The sequence below is a fragment of the Sinocyclocheilus rhinocerous genome, unplaced genomic scaffold (genome assembly GCF_001515625.1).
Source record: "Sinocyclocheilus rhinocerous isolate Xijiao unplaced genomic scaffold, SAMN03320098_v1.1 scaffold295, whole genome shotgun sequence".
NCBI lineage: Eukaryota > Metazoa > Chordata > Actinopteri > Cypriniformes > Cyprinidae > Sinocyclocheilus > Sinocyclocheilus rhinocerous.
The window spans coordinates 618558-632012 of record NW_015647035.1 but is presented as its reverse complement, the minus strand read 5'-3'; the positions used below and the strand labels follow the sequence as shown (position 1 = coordinate 632012).

The 13455-nt window shown below is 36.8% G+C and overlaps 1 protein-coding gene across 1 annotated transcript in view; it reads left to right on the top strand.

Annotated features, from left to right (window-relative positions):
• gbf1 (golgi brefeldin A resistant guanine nucleotide exchange factor 1) overlaps positions 1–13455 on the top strand; it is a 90009-nt gene that overhangs the window by 42536 nt on the left and 34018 nt on the right. The window contains exon 4 of the mRNA XM_016512632.1: positions 3894–4025. Coding sequence (XP_016368118.1) covers positions 3894–4025 — 132 coding nt within the window. The remainder of the gene's footprint in view (positions 1–3893; positions 4026–13455) is intronic.

Below are 13455 nucleotides of genomic sequence, written 5' to 3'. Positions count from 1 at the left end.
GATTTGTCGTTGTGTTTTCTGACTTGTTATAATGTTTTCTGAATTGTTGTTGTGCTTTCTGAATTTTTATTTTGTTTTTTAAACTTGCATTTGCGTTTGTAATTTGTTATTTTGATTTCAGAATTGTGATTTGTTTAGCACTTCTCGGTCACCGTAGAAAACACATGCATGAGTGAATTGTTCACGATAAGATCTATAACATGTACTGAAAATGTTTATTTTCCTTTCATGCCGACTTCAATAAAACATGAATGATGACATGTATGTTTTGAGCCTGAATTCTGATTGAATTCTAAACCATTATTAAGGTGACGTTAAAAGCCTTGCTCCTCAGGATGCATTTGGATCAGTGTAACACTGTTTTAATGTGCTTTCTCAGTGCTGTTCTCGACATTGTTCTGCTGTTTATCGCTCAGACCCTCAACCGCTTAAACTGTGCTCTGTTTTAAGTTGGAATGCACCAAAATGAAAATTCTGGGTGTACTTGGCCGAAAACCAAAACTGCGACTGCTGAACACTGCCGGGTAGTGTGGCACGCCATATATTTTTGGCTCATATTTTCGACCGCTTTTCTCTTTCGGCCAAAAACCGAAAATGCCATTTTCTGCCGATAATTTTCGGCGGCCGTAATTTCGGTATATCCCTAGTTTTAAGCCTTTTCTGCACCAGTGCCAATTGATGTGCATGTGTAATGTGTGGTGGCCGCATCTCCTCTAGATGCTCCCAGGGGCCCGAGGGTCCGAGGCTATTTGCAGAGGTACCAGTCACACTCTGCTGCACAGGCCGGCTGTTAAACCAGACTCAGTCCACTCATCAGAGTTTAGACCTACAGCCAGCACAACAGAACGGACAGTTGCACAATTTCCATTGCGATGGGAAAAACTTGACGTTTTCCGAAAACTCGAAATACAATGAAAATGGGGTATTTGTGCATAATGAAGCAGTAAATATCATGAAAATTAGATATATAGTCTCTGTTTTTGCTAACAGTTCCTCTGCTAGTTAGCTACAGACACAATTGAATCTTAAGGGAGATTGTTAGGAACCGTGCCATGCCATTGCTCAATTCTCTGTGCTTGTTCTCCAAGGACACTCAAAACCCTTTGCCGGAGCATACATGGATGGCTGATCGACTTTAATCCCTTTTTTATTTTTACCAATGTCACACATAGGTCACCTTGGTTACTGTGTGATTGTCTCACCATCATGGTCCACCACCTCGATTTCTTTATTTCCCTTCATGGTCCCAGAGATTGCGCTGAAGTACAGAGTCATATTTAGCCTTTATTTAAGAAGATTGTGGCACGTGGGGGGAGGCAGAGCGACGGCCGCCGATGGCCGGCCGGATCAATACAACACAATTGAGTTCTCCATTCTGCACTTACGGGGTGATCGCCTCTGATGAAGACTTTATTAGCCTCTATTGACAGATTCATTTGAGATCTCACTCCCTTCATCGCCCCCACTTCACTCCAGACTCCCTCTTCCACTGTAAAGTAATATAGTCTAAGCCCACCTTTAAAAGTTTCAGGGATTGATGAAACGCGTTAACAGTGGAGTTATTTTGTCCTGTGCTTTCGAAGCTTCGCGAATGTTTCTTCGACTTGATTTCAAAGTAACTTTTGTTATTCTTCTGCCATCCACAATTTTTTTTTTTCTTTTTTTGTGAACTCTGGTTAAGTGGTAAGCACTTGAGACCCTTGTTATCAGATACTGCAGCACCGACAAAGAGTTTTCACTGTAGGAATGGAGCATTACTGAGCTTTCCCCCTTGAGAATTCAAAGAAAACGTCAAGTTCCCCAAAGAAAGTGTGCGAGAGAAGATTTGCTTTTGGAAGCGAGTCTAAAAGCAACCTGGCCATGGATAAGACGAAGTGTGGAAATTTTCAAATGATTTTATATTTTATCTCCAAACAAGCCTCAGGCGTATTAGATATCACAAGCTAATACTTGTGCACTCTGTAAAATTGGCTGAGGCTGGAGTCGGGCTTTGAAGTCACGAGTTGTTTTTTTTTGCGTCAAAGTAACTGTTCGGGGGAACCCTAATCCGCCCAGTATTGCTATGGCAAGCTGCGCCTCAGCTCAACACTCGCAGCAGGTTTTCGTGACTCCACTAATTTTTCCATTGTTATTTTACCTGGTTTGTGTTTTGTAACCCTCGCCCCCTCTCGCCGGCGTTCTCAGAGGGGCTGTTCCTCGTGCCCGGGTGGATTGGCCCGGGGTGCTTTCCTATCCACAAATAAAGAACTCGCCGGAGATAATGAAGTATGTTGCATCCTCGGCTGCAGCTGTGTTTTGTTGGCTCTGTTAGATTAAGGCTTTATGTGTGGTGGACTCGGCTTATTTCTTATAAAAGCTCATCAATAAACTCAGTGCTCCAGGCCTAAATTTGTATCGTGCAACTGGCCGTTTATTTTCTTGGTCTCTGCTGTTCTCTTCAGAAATGACTGTATGGGACACACTGTGCAGAATGTATCTAATTTTTTACCTTAATATAAGCATGTCTTATGCTCTTTTAGTACAAGTAGGGCTGCACAACAATAACTTTGGTAGTATGTGTATTGGATTCAATACGGTGTTAATGTTTTATAGGTTTATTGGTTTCACTGTAAAAAAAAAAAATTATTTTTACTAAATTATTTAGAGTATTTTTACTAGTATTAGCATTTTTATTAGTATTTTGAGTATTTGTTTTAATGTTGATGGTTCATTCTCACTGTAATTCATTGCATAAAACGCTTTGTGATCAGTGCAAACAAAGTTTATCCTTTTTTCATGTGGACCTGTTTTTTTACCCTGCAAAGCCTGGCATTAGAAATAATAATTAGAAAAATCAACATTCTTTTAAAATATGCAACAGTTTATTGAACCTTTAGACAAAATCTAATTTGCGTATGTGTTTTTAGTATTTGATAAACCATGCTATTATGGCTAGAATGATTAAAAAACCCAGTTTTCAGTTTTGTTCAGAAGCCCAATCTGAGCTCAACTTTGTAATTTGCTACAGTTGCTGATAATTATATAGTCAAAAAAATAAGATAATTTTGATAGATTATAAAATTTCTGATAATATAAATCAGTGACATAACAGTGTAGCAGACTACTTACATAAAATATATATAAATATCAGTTGTCAAGCTTTATCTCCCATTTATTTGTCTTATTTAAATGCTTAATTTATTATTAAATCTCTGTAGTTTTTATTGTGGAAGGCAAAACATATAATGCAATGCAATGCAACACAGTGTTTATTGAGAGATGTACAAATAAACATTTCCTTAAAAGCCTGAACATGTCTGTGATGAGAGAGTCTCACTTTACTTGAATAGAATTATAGCATTACTAAAAAAAATACATGTATCAATAGCGGGAAGGACCAGAAAAGTACTACTCTTACTCTGTTTCTAAAAAGTGGTATCGTTGCATCTCTAATGATGAGAGAGAGGCTTTAATTTTCCCAGCAGCTGTTGCTTCAGCGGGCTCGCAGCAGAGTCCTCCCACCCCAGCCAGTTCAGTCATTTTCATTAATGCTAAATCCTACATCCTACACAGCTGCTTTAAACAAGAGCTTTTGGAAACAGAGTTGTAATAAGATACCCAGATCTACCAAGGTGAATAAGAAACAGCCCTCACTTTACCTGCTCCCTGGCTCTACCTTTCTGTCCTGTTGCATCTTTTGCATATGCATGCACACAGGTTTGTGATTTCAGTTGTGACACACTTCTCATAAATCATTGTTCATGTATACTGTATGTCACAAAATTATTCTTAGCAATTGAATAATTTGTCCTACTAGCTGAAAATAGTAACTGACTCGTATCTAATTCATGTGTTTATGTCAGTAGGTTGAATTGCCCTCCTCTGACCTAAAGACTTCTCTTTTGTCATTCCAGATCTTTCTGATGTGGAACCCAATGTGTTTCTTAGACCTTTTCTGGAGGTGGTCCGCTCAGAGGACACAACTGGACCAATTACAGGCCTTGCTCTCACATCGGTCAACAAGTTTTTGTCATATGGCCTGATAGGTACGTTTTTATTATGCCTGAGAAACAATGCCTGCTGTTTATTCTTCCAGAATACCAGATAACAAATCAAATGTACTTAAGCATGATTATGAACACATTTAAAATATACTGTACACTACCGTTCAAAAGTTTGGGTCAGTAAGATATTATTTATTTAATGAATGAATGAACTTTTATTCAGTAAGGATGCATTGAATTGATCAAAAGTGACTGTAAATATATTTGTTACAAAGGATTTCGATTTCAAATAAATGCTGGTCTTTTGAACTTCCTATTCATCAAAGAATCATGGGGATTTAACATGTATCAAGGTTTCCATAGAAATATTAAGCAGCACAACTGTTTTCGACACTGATAATAATAATATATGTTTCTTGAGCAGAAAATCATTATATTAGAATGATTTCTGAAGGATCATGTGATTTTTTTTTTTCTTTTTTTGTGAACTCTGGTTAAGTGGTAAGCACTTGAGACCCTTGTTATCAGATACTGCAGCACCGACAAAGAGTTTTCACTGTAGGAATGGAGCATTACTGAGCTTTCCCCCTTGAGAATTCAAAGAAAACGTCAAGTTCCCCAAAGAAAGTGTGCGAGAGAAGATTTGCTTTTGGAAGCGAGTCTAAAAGCAACCTGGCCATGGATAAGACGAAGTGTGGAAATTTTCAAATGATTTTATATTTTATCTCCAAACAAGCCTCAGGCGTATTAGATATCACAAGCTAATACTTGTGCACTCTGTAAAATTGGCTGAGGCTGGAGTCGGGCTTTGAAGTCACGAGTTGTTTTTTTTTGCGTCAAAGTAACTGTTCGGGGGAACCCTAATCCGCCCAGTATTGCTATGGCAAGCTGCGCCTCAGCTCAACACTCGCAGCAGGTTTTCGTGACTCCACTAATTTTTCCATTGTTATTTTACCTGGTTTGTGTTTTGTAACCCTCGCCCCCTCTCGCCGGCGTTCTCAGAGGGGCTGTTCCTCGTGCCCGGGTGGATTGGCCCGGGGTGCTTTCCTATCCACAAATAAAGAACTCGCCGGAGATAATGAAGTATGTTGCATCCTCGGCTGCAGCTGTGTTTTGTTGGCTCTGTTAGATTAAGGCTTTATGTGTGGTGGACTCGGCTTATTTCTTATAAAAGCTCATCAATAAACTCAGTGCTCCAGGCCTAAATTTGTATCGTGCAACTGGCCGTTTATTTTCTTGGTCTCTGCTGTTCTCTTCAGAAATGACTGTATGGGACACACTGTGCAGAATGTATCTAATTTTTTACCTTAATATAAGCATGTCTTATGCTCTTTTAGTACAAGTAGGGCTGCACAACAATAACTTTGGTAGTATGTGTATTGGATTCAATACGGTGTTAATGTTTTATAGGTTTATTGGTTTCACTGTAAAAAAAAAAAATTATTTTTACTAAATTATTTAGAGTATTTTTACTAGTATTAGCATTTTTATTAGTATTTTGAGTATTTGTTTTAATGTTGATGGTTCATTCTCACTGTAATTCATTGCATAAAACGCTTTGTGATCAGTGCAAACAAAGTTTATCCTTTTTTCATGTGGACCTGTTTTTTTACCCTGCAAAGCCTGGCATTAGAAATAATAATTAGAAAAATCAACATTCTTTTAAAATATGCAACAGTTTATTGAACCTTTAGACAAAATCTAATTTGCGTATGTGTTTTTAGTATTTGATAAACCATGCTATTATGGCTAGAATGATTAAAAAACCCAGTTTTCAGTTTTGTTCAGAAGCCCAATCTGAGCTCAACTTTGTAATTTGCTACAGTTGCTGATAATTATATAGTCAAAAAAATAAGATAATTTTGATAGATTATAAAATTTCTGATAATATAAATCAGTGACATAACAGTGTAGCAGACTACTTACATAAAATATATATAAATATCAGTTGTCAAGCTTTATCTCCCATTTATTTGTCTTATTTAAATGCTTAATTTATTATTAAATCTCTGTAGTTTTTATTGTGGAAGGCAAAACATATAATGCAATGCAATGCAACACAGTGTTTATTGAGAGATGTACAAATAAACATTTCCTTAAAAGCCTGAACATGTCTGTGATGAGAGAGTCTCACTTTACTTGAATAGAATTATAGCATTACTAAAAAAAATACATGTATCAATAGCGGGAAGGACCAGAAAAGTACTACTCTTACTCTGTTTCTAAAAAGTGGTATCGTTGCATCTCTAATGATGAGAGAGAGGCTTTAATTTTCCCAGCAGCTGTTGCTTCAGCGGGCTCGCAGCAGAGTCCTCCCACCCCAGCCAGTTCAGTCATTTTCATTAATGCTAAATCCTACATCCTACACAGCTGCTTTAAACAAGAGCTTTTGGAAACAGAGTTGTAATAAGATACCCAGATCTACCAAGGTGAATAAGAAACAGCCCTCGCTTTCCCCGTTCCCTGGCTCTACCTTTCTGTCCTGTTGCATCTTTTGCATATGCATGCACACAGGTTTGTGATTTCAGTTGTGACACACTTCTCATAAATCATTGTTCATGTATACTGTATGTCACAAAATTATTCTTAGCAATTGAATAATTTGTCCTAGCTGAAAATAGTAACTGACTAGTATCTAATTCGACATGTGTTTATGTCAGTAGGTTGAATTGCCCTCCTCTGACCTAAAGACTTCTCTTTTGTCATTCCAGATCTTTCTGATGTGGAACCCAATGTGTTTCTTAGACCTTTTCTGGAGGTGGTCCGCTCAGAGGACACAACTGGACCAATTACAGGCCTTGCTCTCACATCGGTCAACAAGTTTTTGTCATATGGCCTGATAGGTAGGTTTTTATTATGCCTATGGAACGATGCTTGTTGTTTATTCATCCAGAATACCAGATAACAAATCAAATGTACTTAAGCATGATTATGAACACATTTAAAATATACTGTACACTACCGTTCAAAAGTTTGGGTCAGTAAGATATTATTTATTTAATGAATGAATGAACTTTTATTCAGTAAGGATGCATTGAATTGATCAAAAGTGACTGTAAATATATTTGTTACAAAGGATTTCGATTTCAAATAAATGCTGGTCTTTTGAACTTCCTATTCATCAAATAATCCTGAAAAAAATTAATCACGGTTTCCACAAGAATATTAAGCAGTACAAACATTTTCAGCATTAATAATAAATGTTTCAGTTATTTTAATTTGTAATGATATTTTGCGTTATTACGGTTTCTCTATTTTTATCAAATAAATGCAGCATTGGTGAGCATAAGAGACGTCTTTCAAAAACATTTTACAGACCCCAAACTTACAGTAGTGTATATCAATATTAATGCATATTAGCCTAAATATTGGTAACTTTAAACTAATAGCTCACCTAAAAAATAAAAAATCAGTCTTTATTTTGCCCTTCCAAACCTGTCTGAATTTCCTTCATCTGTGAAGCACTAAAGAAACGTTTAGCAGCTGCTTCATACATTGAAAATGAATGATGACCGGGGCTGTCAGGCTCCAAAAATGACAAAATTATTAAATTATTATTAAATTATTGATAATTATTCATTAGTATTCAGAAAAAAAGAAGGTAACAAACAGCATATCTGGTTTGGAACGTGAGGATTTTTGGTAGAATGCATTTTTGAACCCCTTAAATGGTCTTCAGTCTATTTTTATTTATTTATTTTTTTTAGACCTTAACTCATTAATCATAAACTCTCCAGAGAGTAGCTTATTGGTCAATGTTAACAACACATTTTTACTTTACTGAGTGCACTTCTCAGCGGTGAAGTCCTGATGTAACTTGACCAGAGTCACTGTTCCTGATGGGTGGACTGTATTTTCTCACTGACGCAGGAGAGCTTGTTTTGCAGCAGTTGTAGTCAGCACAGACTGTCCTCTTCCTTGTTAGGGAAATATGGCCAAATGCCGCCAAAGTGTGAAACCAGCACCCTGTTCAAGATACAAGCCGTCTCTAATTTTAAAAAAATACTATGACGGCAGTTGTCAAGCAGCTGTATGGTTTGCACAACTGAAAGATGGTTTTACAAATGTTAAAGGTGCTCAAATCCATAACGTATTATAGCACGGTTCCAGAATCAGTGGATTTCTGTGATTGTAGAGATTTTGTCCATTTAATTTTTCTACATTGAACATTGAATCTGGGAATAAAGATCTATTTTAAACCTGGAAATTAACATAGTTTCAAGGTTTAGAAAAATGTTAAACAAAAGCAGAGTTATGACTTAAAACCAAAGAAGACTTAAGACTCTACACTATTACACTATTAGTATTTTTGGTCACTAGTCAAATGAGTAAATGTGTGACACTGAAAGAAATGACAAAAGTAAAAAAAAAAAAAAGTAAATAAAAATAAGTAAATAAATAAATTAGACAATAAAATAGCTGTACTTGCAGTTTTACCGGAAGTTAATCGTAGATTTCCATTGGAATGCAATAGACGCAGACACACAGATGAAATAAATGTATCCCAGACATCGTGAGAGCTCCTGTCACCCCAGATGCACCATTGTTCCAAATCCGCCATGATGCCAGCATCTTGTCAGGAAGCTCAGGAAGGGTTGCTATGGCTAAACCGGGTCTCTCTTTACATCTAGGATAAGGCATAGTAGTCACACGCTTACATTTCCTAGAGTGCAAATGAAGTCATGCTTTCATACAGTATTAGCAGCAACGCACCTGCTGTAAATATAGCATTTTTTTAAAGCAACTCAGTGTGCTTATTTAAAAAAAAAAAATTTATTGGCTTAATATTCTTTCAGGTTAGGCAAATACTGTATGAATTGAAAGAACACAATGCCAGCCTACATGCAATCGGGCTGTTTTTTGAGTAACACACAGAATGTAGACTTTTTTTCCCAGCAGAGCTTCAACCCTCTTTCTCGGACACATTTATTTTTCTTCTCTCACACATGCATTAAAAAAAAATACTATGACGGCAGTTGTCAAGCAGCTGTATGGTTTGCACAACTGAAAGATGGTTTTACAAATGTTAAAGGTGCTCAAATCCATAACGTATTATAGCACGGTTCCAGAATCAGTGGATTTCTGTGATTGTAGAGATTTTGTCCATTTAATTTTTCTACATTGAACATTGAATCTGGGAATAAAGATCTATTTTAAACCTGGAAATTAACATAGTTTCAAGGTTTAGAAAAATGTTAAACAAAAGCAGAGTTATGACTTAAAACCAAAGAAGACTTAAGACTCTACACTATTACACTATTAGTATTTTTGGTCACTAGTCAAATGAGTAAATGTGTGACACTGAAAGAAATGACAAAAGTAAAAAAAAAAAAAAGTAAATAAAAATAAGTAAATAAATAAATTAGACAATAAAATAGCTGTACTTGCAGTTTTACCGGAAGTTAATCGTAGATTTCCATTGGAATGCAATAGACGCAGACACACAGATGAAATAAATGTATCCCAGACATCGTGAGAGCTCCTGTCACCCCAGATGCACCATTGTTCCAAATCCGCCATGATGCCAGCATCTTGTCAGGAAGCTCAGGAAGGGTTGCTATGGCTAAACCGGGTCTCTCTTTACATCTAGGATAAGGCATAGTTGCATTTTTGAACCCCTTAAATGGTCTTCAGTCTATTTTTATTTATTTATTTTTTTTAGACCTTAACTCATTAATCATAAACTCTCCAGAGAGTAGCTTATTGGTCAATGTTAACAACACATTTTTACTTTACTGAGTGCACTTCTCAGCGGTGAAGTCCTGATGTAACTTGACCAGAGTCACTGTTCCTGATGGGTGGACTGTATTTTCTCACTGACGCAGGAGAGCTTGTTTTGCAGCAGTTGTAGTCAGCACAGACTGTCCTCTTCCTTGTTAGGGAAATATGGCCAAATGCCGCCAAAGTGTGAAACCAGCACCCTGTTCAAGATACAAGCCGTCTCTAATTTTAAAAAAATACTATGACGGCAGTTGTCAAGCAGCTGTATGGTTTGCACAACTGAAAGATGGTTTTACAAATGTTAAAGGTGCTCAAATCCATAACGTATTATAGCACGGTTCCAGAATCAGTGGATTTCTGTGATTGTAGAGATTTTGTCCATTTAATTTTTCTACATTGAACATTGAATCTGGGAATAAAGATCTATTTTAAACCTGGAAATTAACATAGTTTCAAGGTTTAGAAAAATGTTAAACAAAAGCAGAGTTATGACTTAAAACCAAAGAAGACTTAAGACTCTACACTATTACACTATTAGTATTTTTGGTCACTAGTCAAATGAGTAAATGTGTGACACTGAAAGAAATGACAAAAGTAAAAAAAAAAAAAAGTAAATAAAAATAAGTAAATAAATAAATTAGACAATAAAATAGCTGTACTTGCAGTTTTACCGGAAGTTAATCGTAGATTTCCATTGGAATGCAATAGACGCAGACACACAGATGAAATAAATGTATCCCAGACATCGTGAGAGCTCCTGTCACCCCAGATGCACCATTGTTCCAAATCCGCCATGATGCCAGCATCTTGTCAGGAAGCTCAGGAAGGGTTGCTATGGCTAAACCGGGTCTCTCTTTACATCTAGGATAAGGCATAGTAATCACACGCTTACATTTCCTAGAGTGCAAATGAAGTCATGCTTTCATACAGTATTAGCAGCAACGCACCTGCTGTAAATATAGCATTTTTTTAAAGCAACTCAGTGTGCTTATTTAAAAAAAAAAAATTTATTGGCTTAATATTCTTTCAGGTTAGGCAAATACTGTATGAATTGAAAGAACACAATGCCAGCCTACATGCAATCGGGCTGTTTTTTGAGTAACACACAGAATGTAGACTTTTTTTCCCAGCAGAGCTTCAACCCTCTTTCTCGGACACATTTATTTTTCTTCTCTCACACATGCGCAGAGCTGTGCTAATCCCAGGTGAGCACTCCTGACGAGCGTGACATATTAATGCACTCGTATGAGTGTGTGATTAAATGACCTTTAGAGGCTGTGTGCTGACTGATGGGTTATGCTCATTCAGACTGCACTAATCTGCCATGAAGAGTGACATTATCATTACTCCCAATTAGCATTCTGTAGACATACAGTACAGCCACACGCTATAGGTCTTGTAACAGCTCTGATTGATTCACAACTTGTTGTGATACAGAGCTCTTAACTTTGGATGTTGGTTATAGACTGTAATTGATCACCGACTCTTCAGATGTTTCAGTGCATGTAATTGAGATGCATTGCTTTTCATAAGGACACTGAGCGATTGCTTAGGCATTAATAAAATGAGAATAAATTGATTGATTGGGAATCAATGCGGTGACATCAATCTTTGCCGGTAAAAGAGCAGGAGAGAGAGACAAAAGGAGAAATCAATATTCTTTCTAATGCACCATGTCATAAATCAGAATCGTCTTACTGTATGCGGTACCTGGCGACGCAAAAGTGATCATTGGCTTCATTAGTCTTCACACATGGTCTGTCTCTGTTTGCTCAGTCTTGCGGACGCTTCATTGAAATTCAGCCAAGGGTGGCATTAAACGATCGGTTTGTGTCTCTCGTCAGCTCTGTGTGTATTGATGGGCATAGAAGTCAGGAAGTCGGCCACCGTGCAGCTGGCACTTGACCTTACAGAGGGCACTGAAGCCTTCTTTTATAAAAAAATACAAATAAATATATTATATATATATATATATATATATATACACACACACACATTGTCATTATTAATAAATGCTTATATTCATTTATAATAATGATGATTGATGTGTGGACTAATAATATGTTGATACATATATAATACATATTATATTATATTATATTTATTTATTTAGAGTTTGAAAATCTTTTTTTTTATTTCATTAAATACATTGGGACTCAGAGATAATTATGATGATGAATATTATTTCCCTAAACACTGAAATCATTAATATCTAAATATACCTGAACCTAAGTATGCACATATATGCTCGACTATGATATGAAATGCATTACAGAAACTTTTATTTTAGTTTATATAATATCTTCCTAATTGTATTTATATATGGAAAAATGTGTGTTCTCAATTTAATATATTATTATAAATTATTTTTAGTTTTGTATTAATTAATACGGTATTGTATTAATGTGTTTTGGAGAAAACTTGTAATACAACAAAACTGTAATAATAAGAGTAGTAACTTAGAATATCTCCTATTACATTGAAATTTTATTATTTTGTTTTTATACTATTTACCTGTCTCCTCAACTTTAAAAATTCAGTAATTGTTTGCTCATGTGTATTTTCAAGACAAAATGCAAAAATCAAGTTTTCATGTCCAAACCCTTAAACTTTTGGTTTCTCTGAAAAGACCAGGGTGTCTTCTGTAAGATGCATGCATAGTCTTGACAAAACCCAAATGTCCTCTACAGTGGACAGAAGTGAGTTGCTAGTCCCGTGAGGTTACTAAAGTGTCTTTGGAGAGTGACTGTTCAACTCAATGCCGTGACAGTACTGTACAGAGACAGAATACTGCCATCTATTGGCCAGACACATGAATGCAGTGATCTTTAGTACATTTTGTGTTGGTCCCCATAGAGCAGGGATAGGCAACATCGGTCCTGGAGTGCCGATGTCCTGCAAAGTTTATCTCCAACCATGAAAAAAAGCAATTTGCTATTGTGTGCTGCGCATTTTACTGAGTACAGCTTCCACAACATGAGCTAGTACAGTGCCGGATTCGCCCAAAAGGTACCGCTGATTACAGAACCGGCTTTCTGACAAGATGCGCGTTAAATATCGCATGCGATTTATCGTGCAGCCCTAATGTATATACTTTTTAACCACAAAAGCTCGATTTACACCAGCCAGACCTCACGCATTATGTAATCATGTTGGAAAGATCACGCATGACATATGCGGAAGTACCGACCCAGTGTTTACAAAGCAAACATGCAAAGAAAGTCAAACGCCCTTCGCACTGGGACAGCTAACCAATCACAACACATTTTGTTTTTCGGAAGGCAGACCTTCATCAAAGCCGGAAATAATCGAGCCGTTTGTGCCAGCCTGGGGAGAAACGGATGATTTTGAAGTTGGAGGAGAAAATGAGATGGAGTTTTTCACCTTACCCTACCTTTTTGAACCGGAGTACACAGACGAAGAACTAACAACGCGTGACCTTTCCAACGTGATTACATAATGTGTGAATTTGTGGACCCGCATAGCGGAGCTAGTGTAAGATGTGCATTTGTGGTTAAAAAGTATATAAATTTAGCTAGATAAGACCCCTATTCCTCGGCTGGGATCGTGTAGAGCCGTTTGAAGCTGCATTGAAACAGCAATTTGGACCTTCAACCCGTTGGCCACCATTTAAGTCCATTATATGGAGAAATATCCTGGAATGTTTTCCTCAAAAACTTTAATTCTTTGCTACTGAAGACAGAAAGACATGAACATCTTGGATGACATGGGGGTGAGTAAATTATCAGGA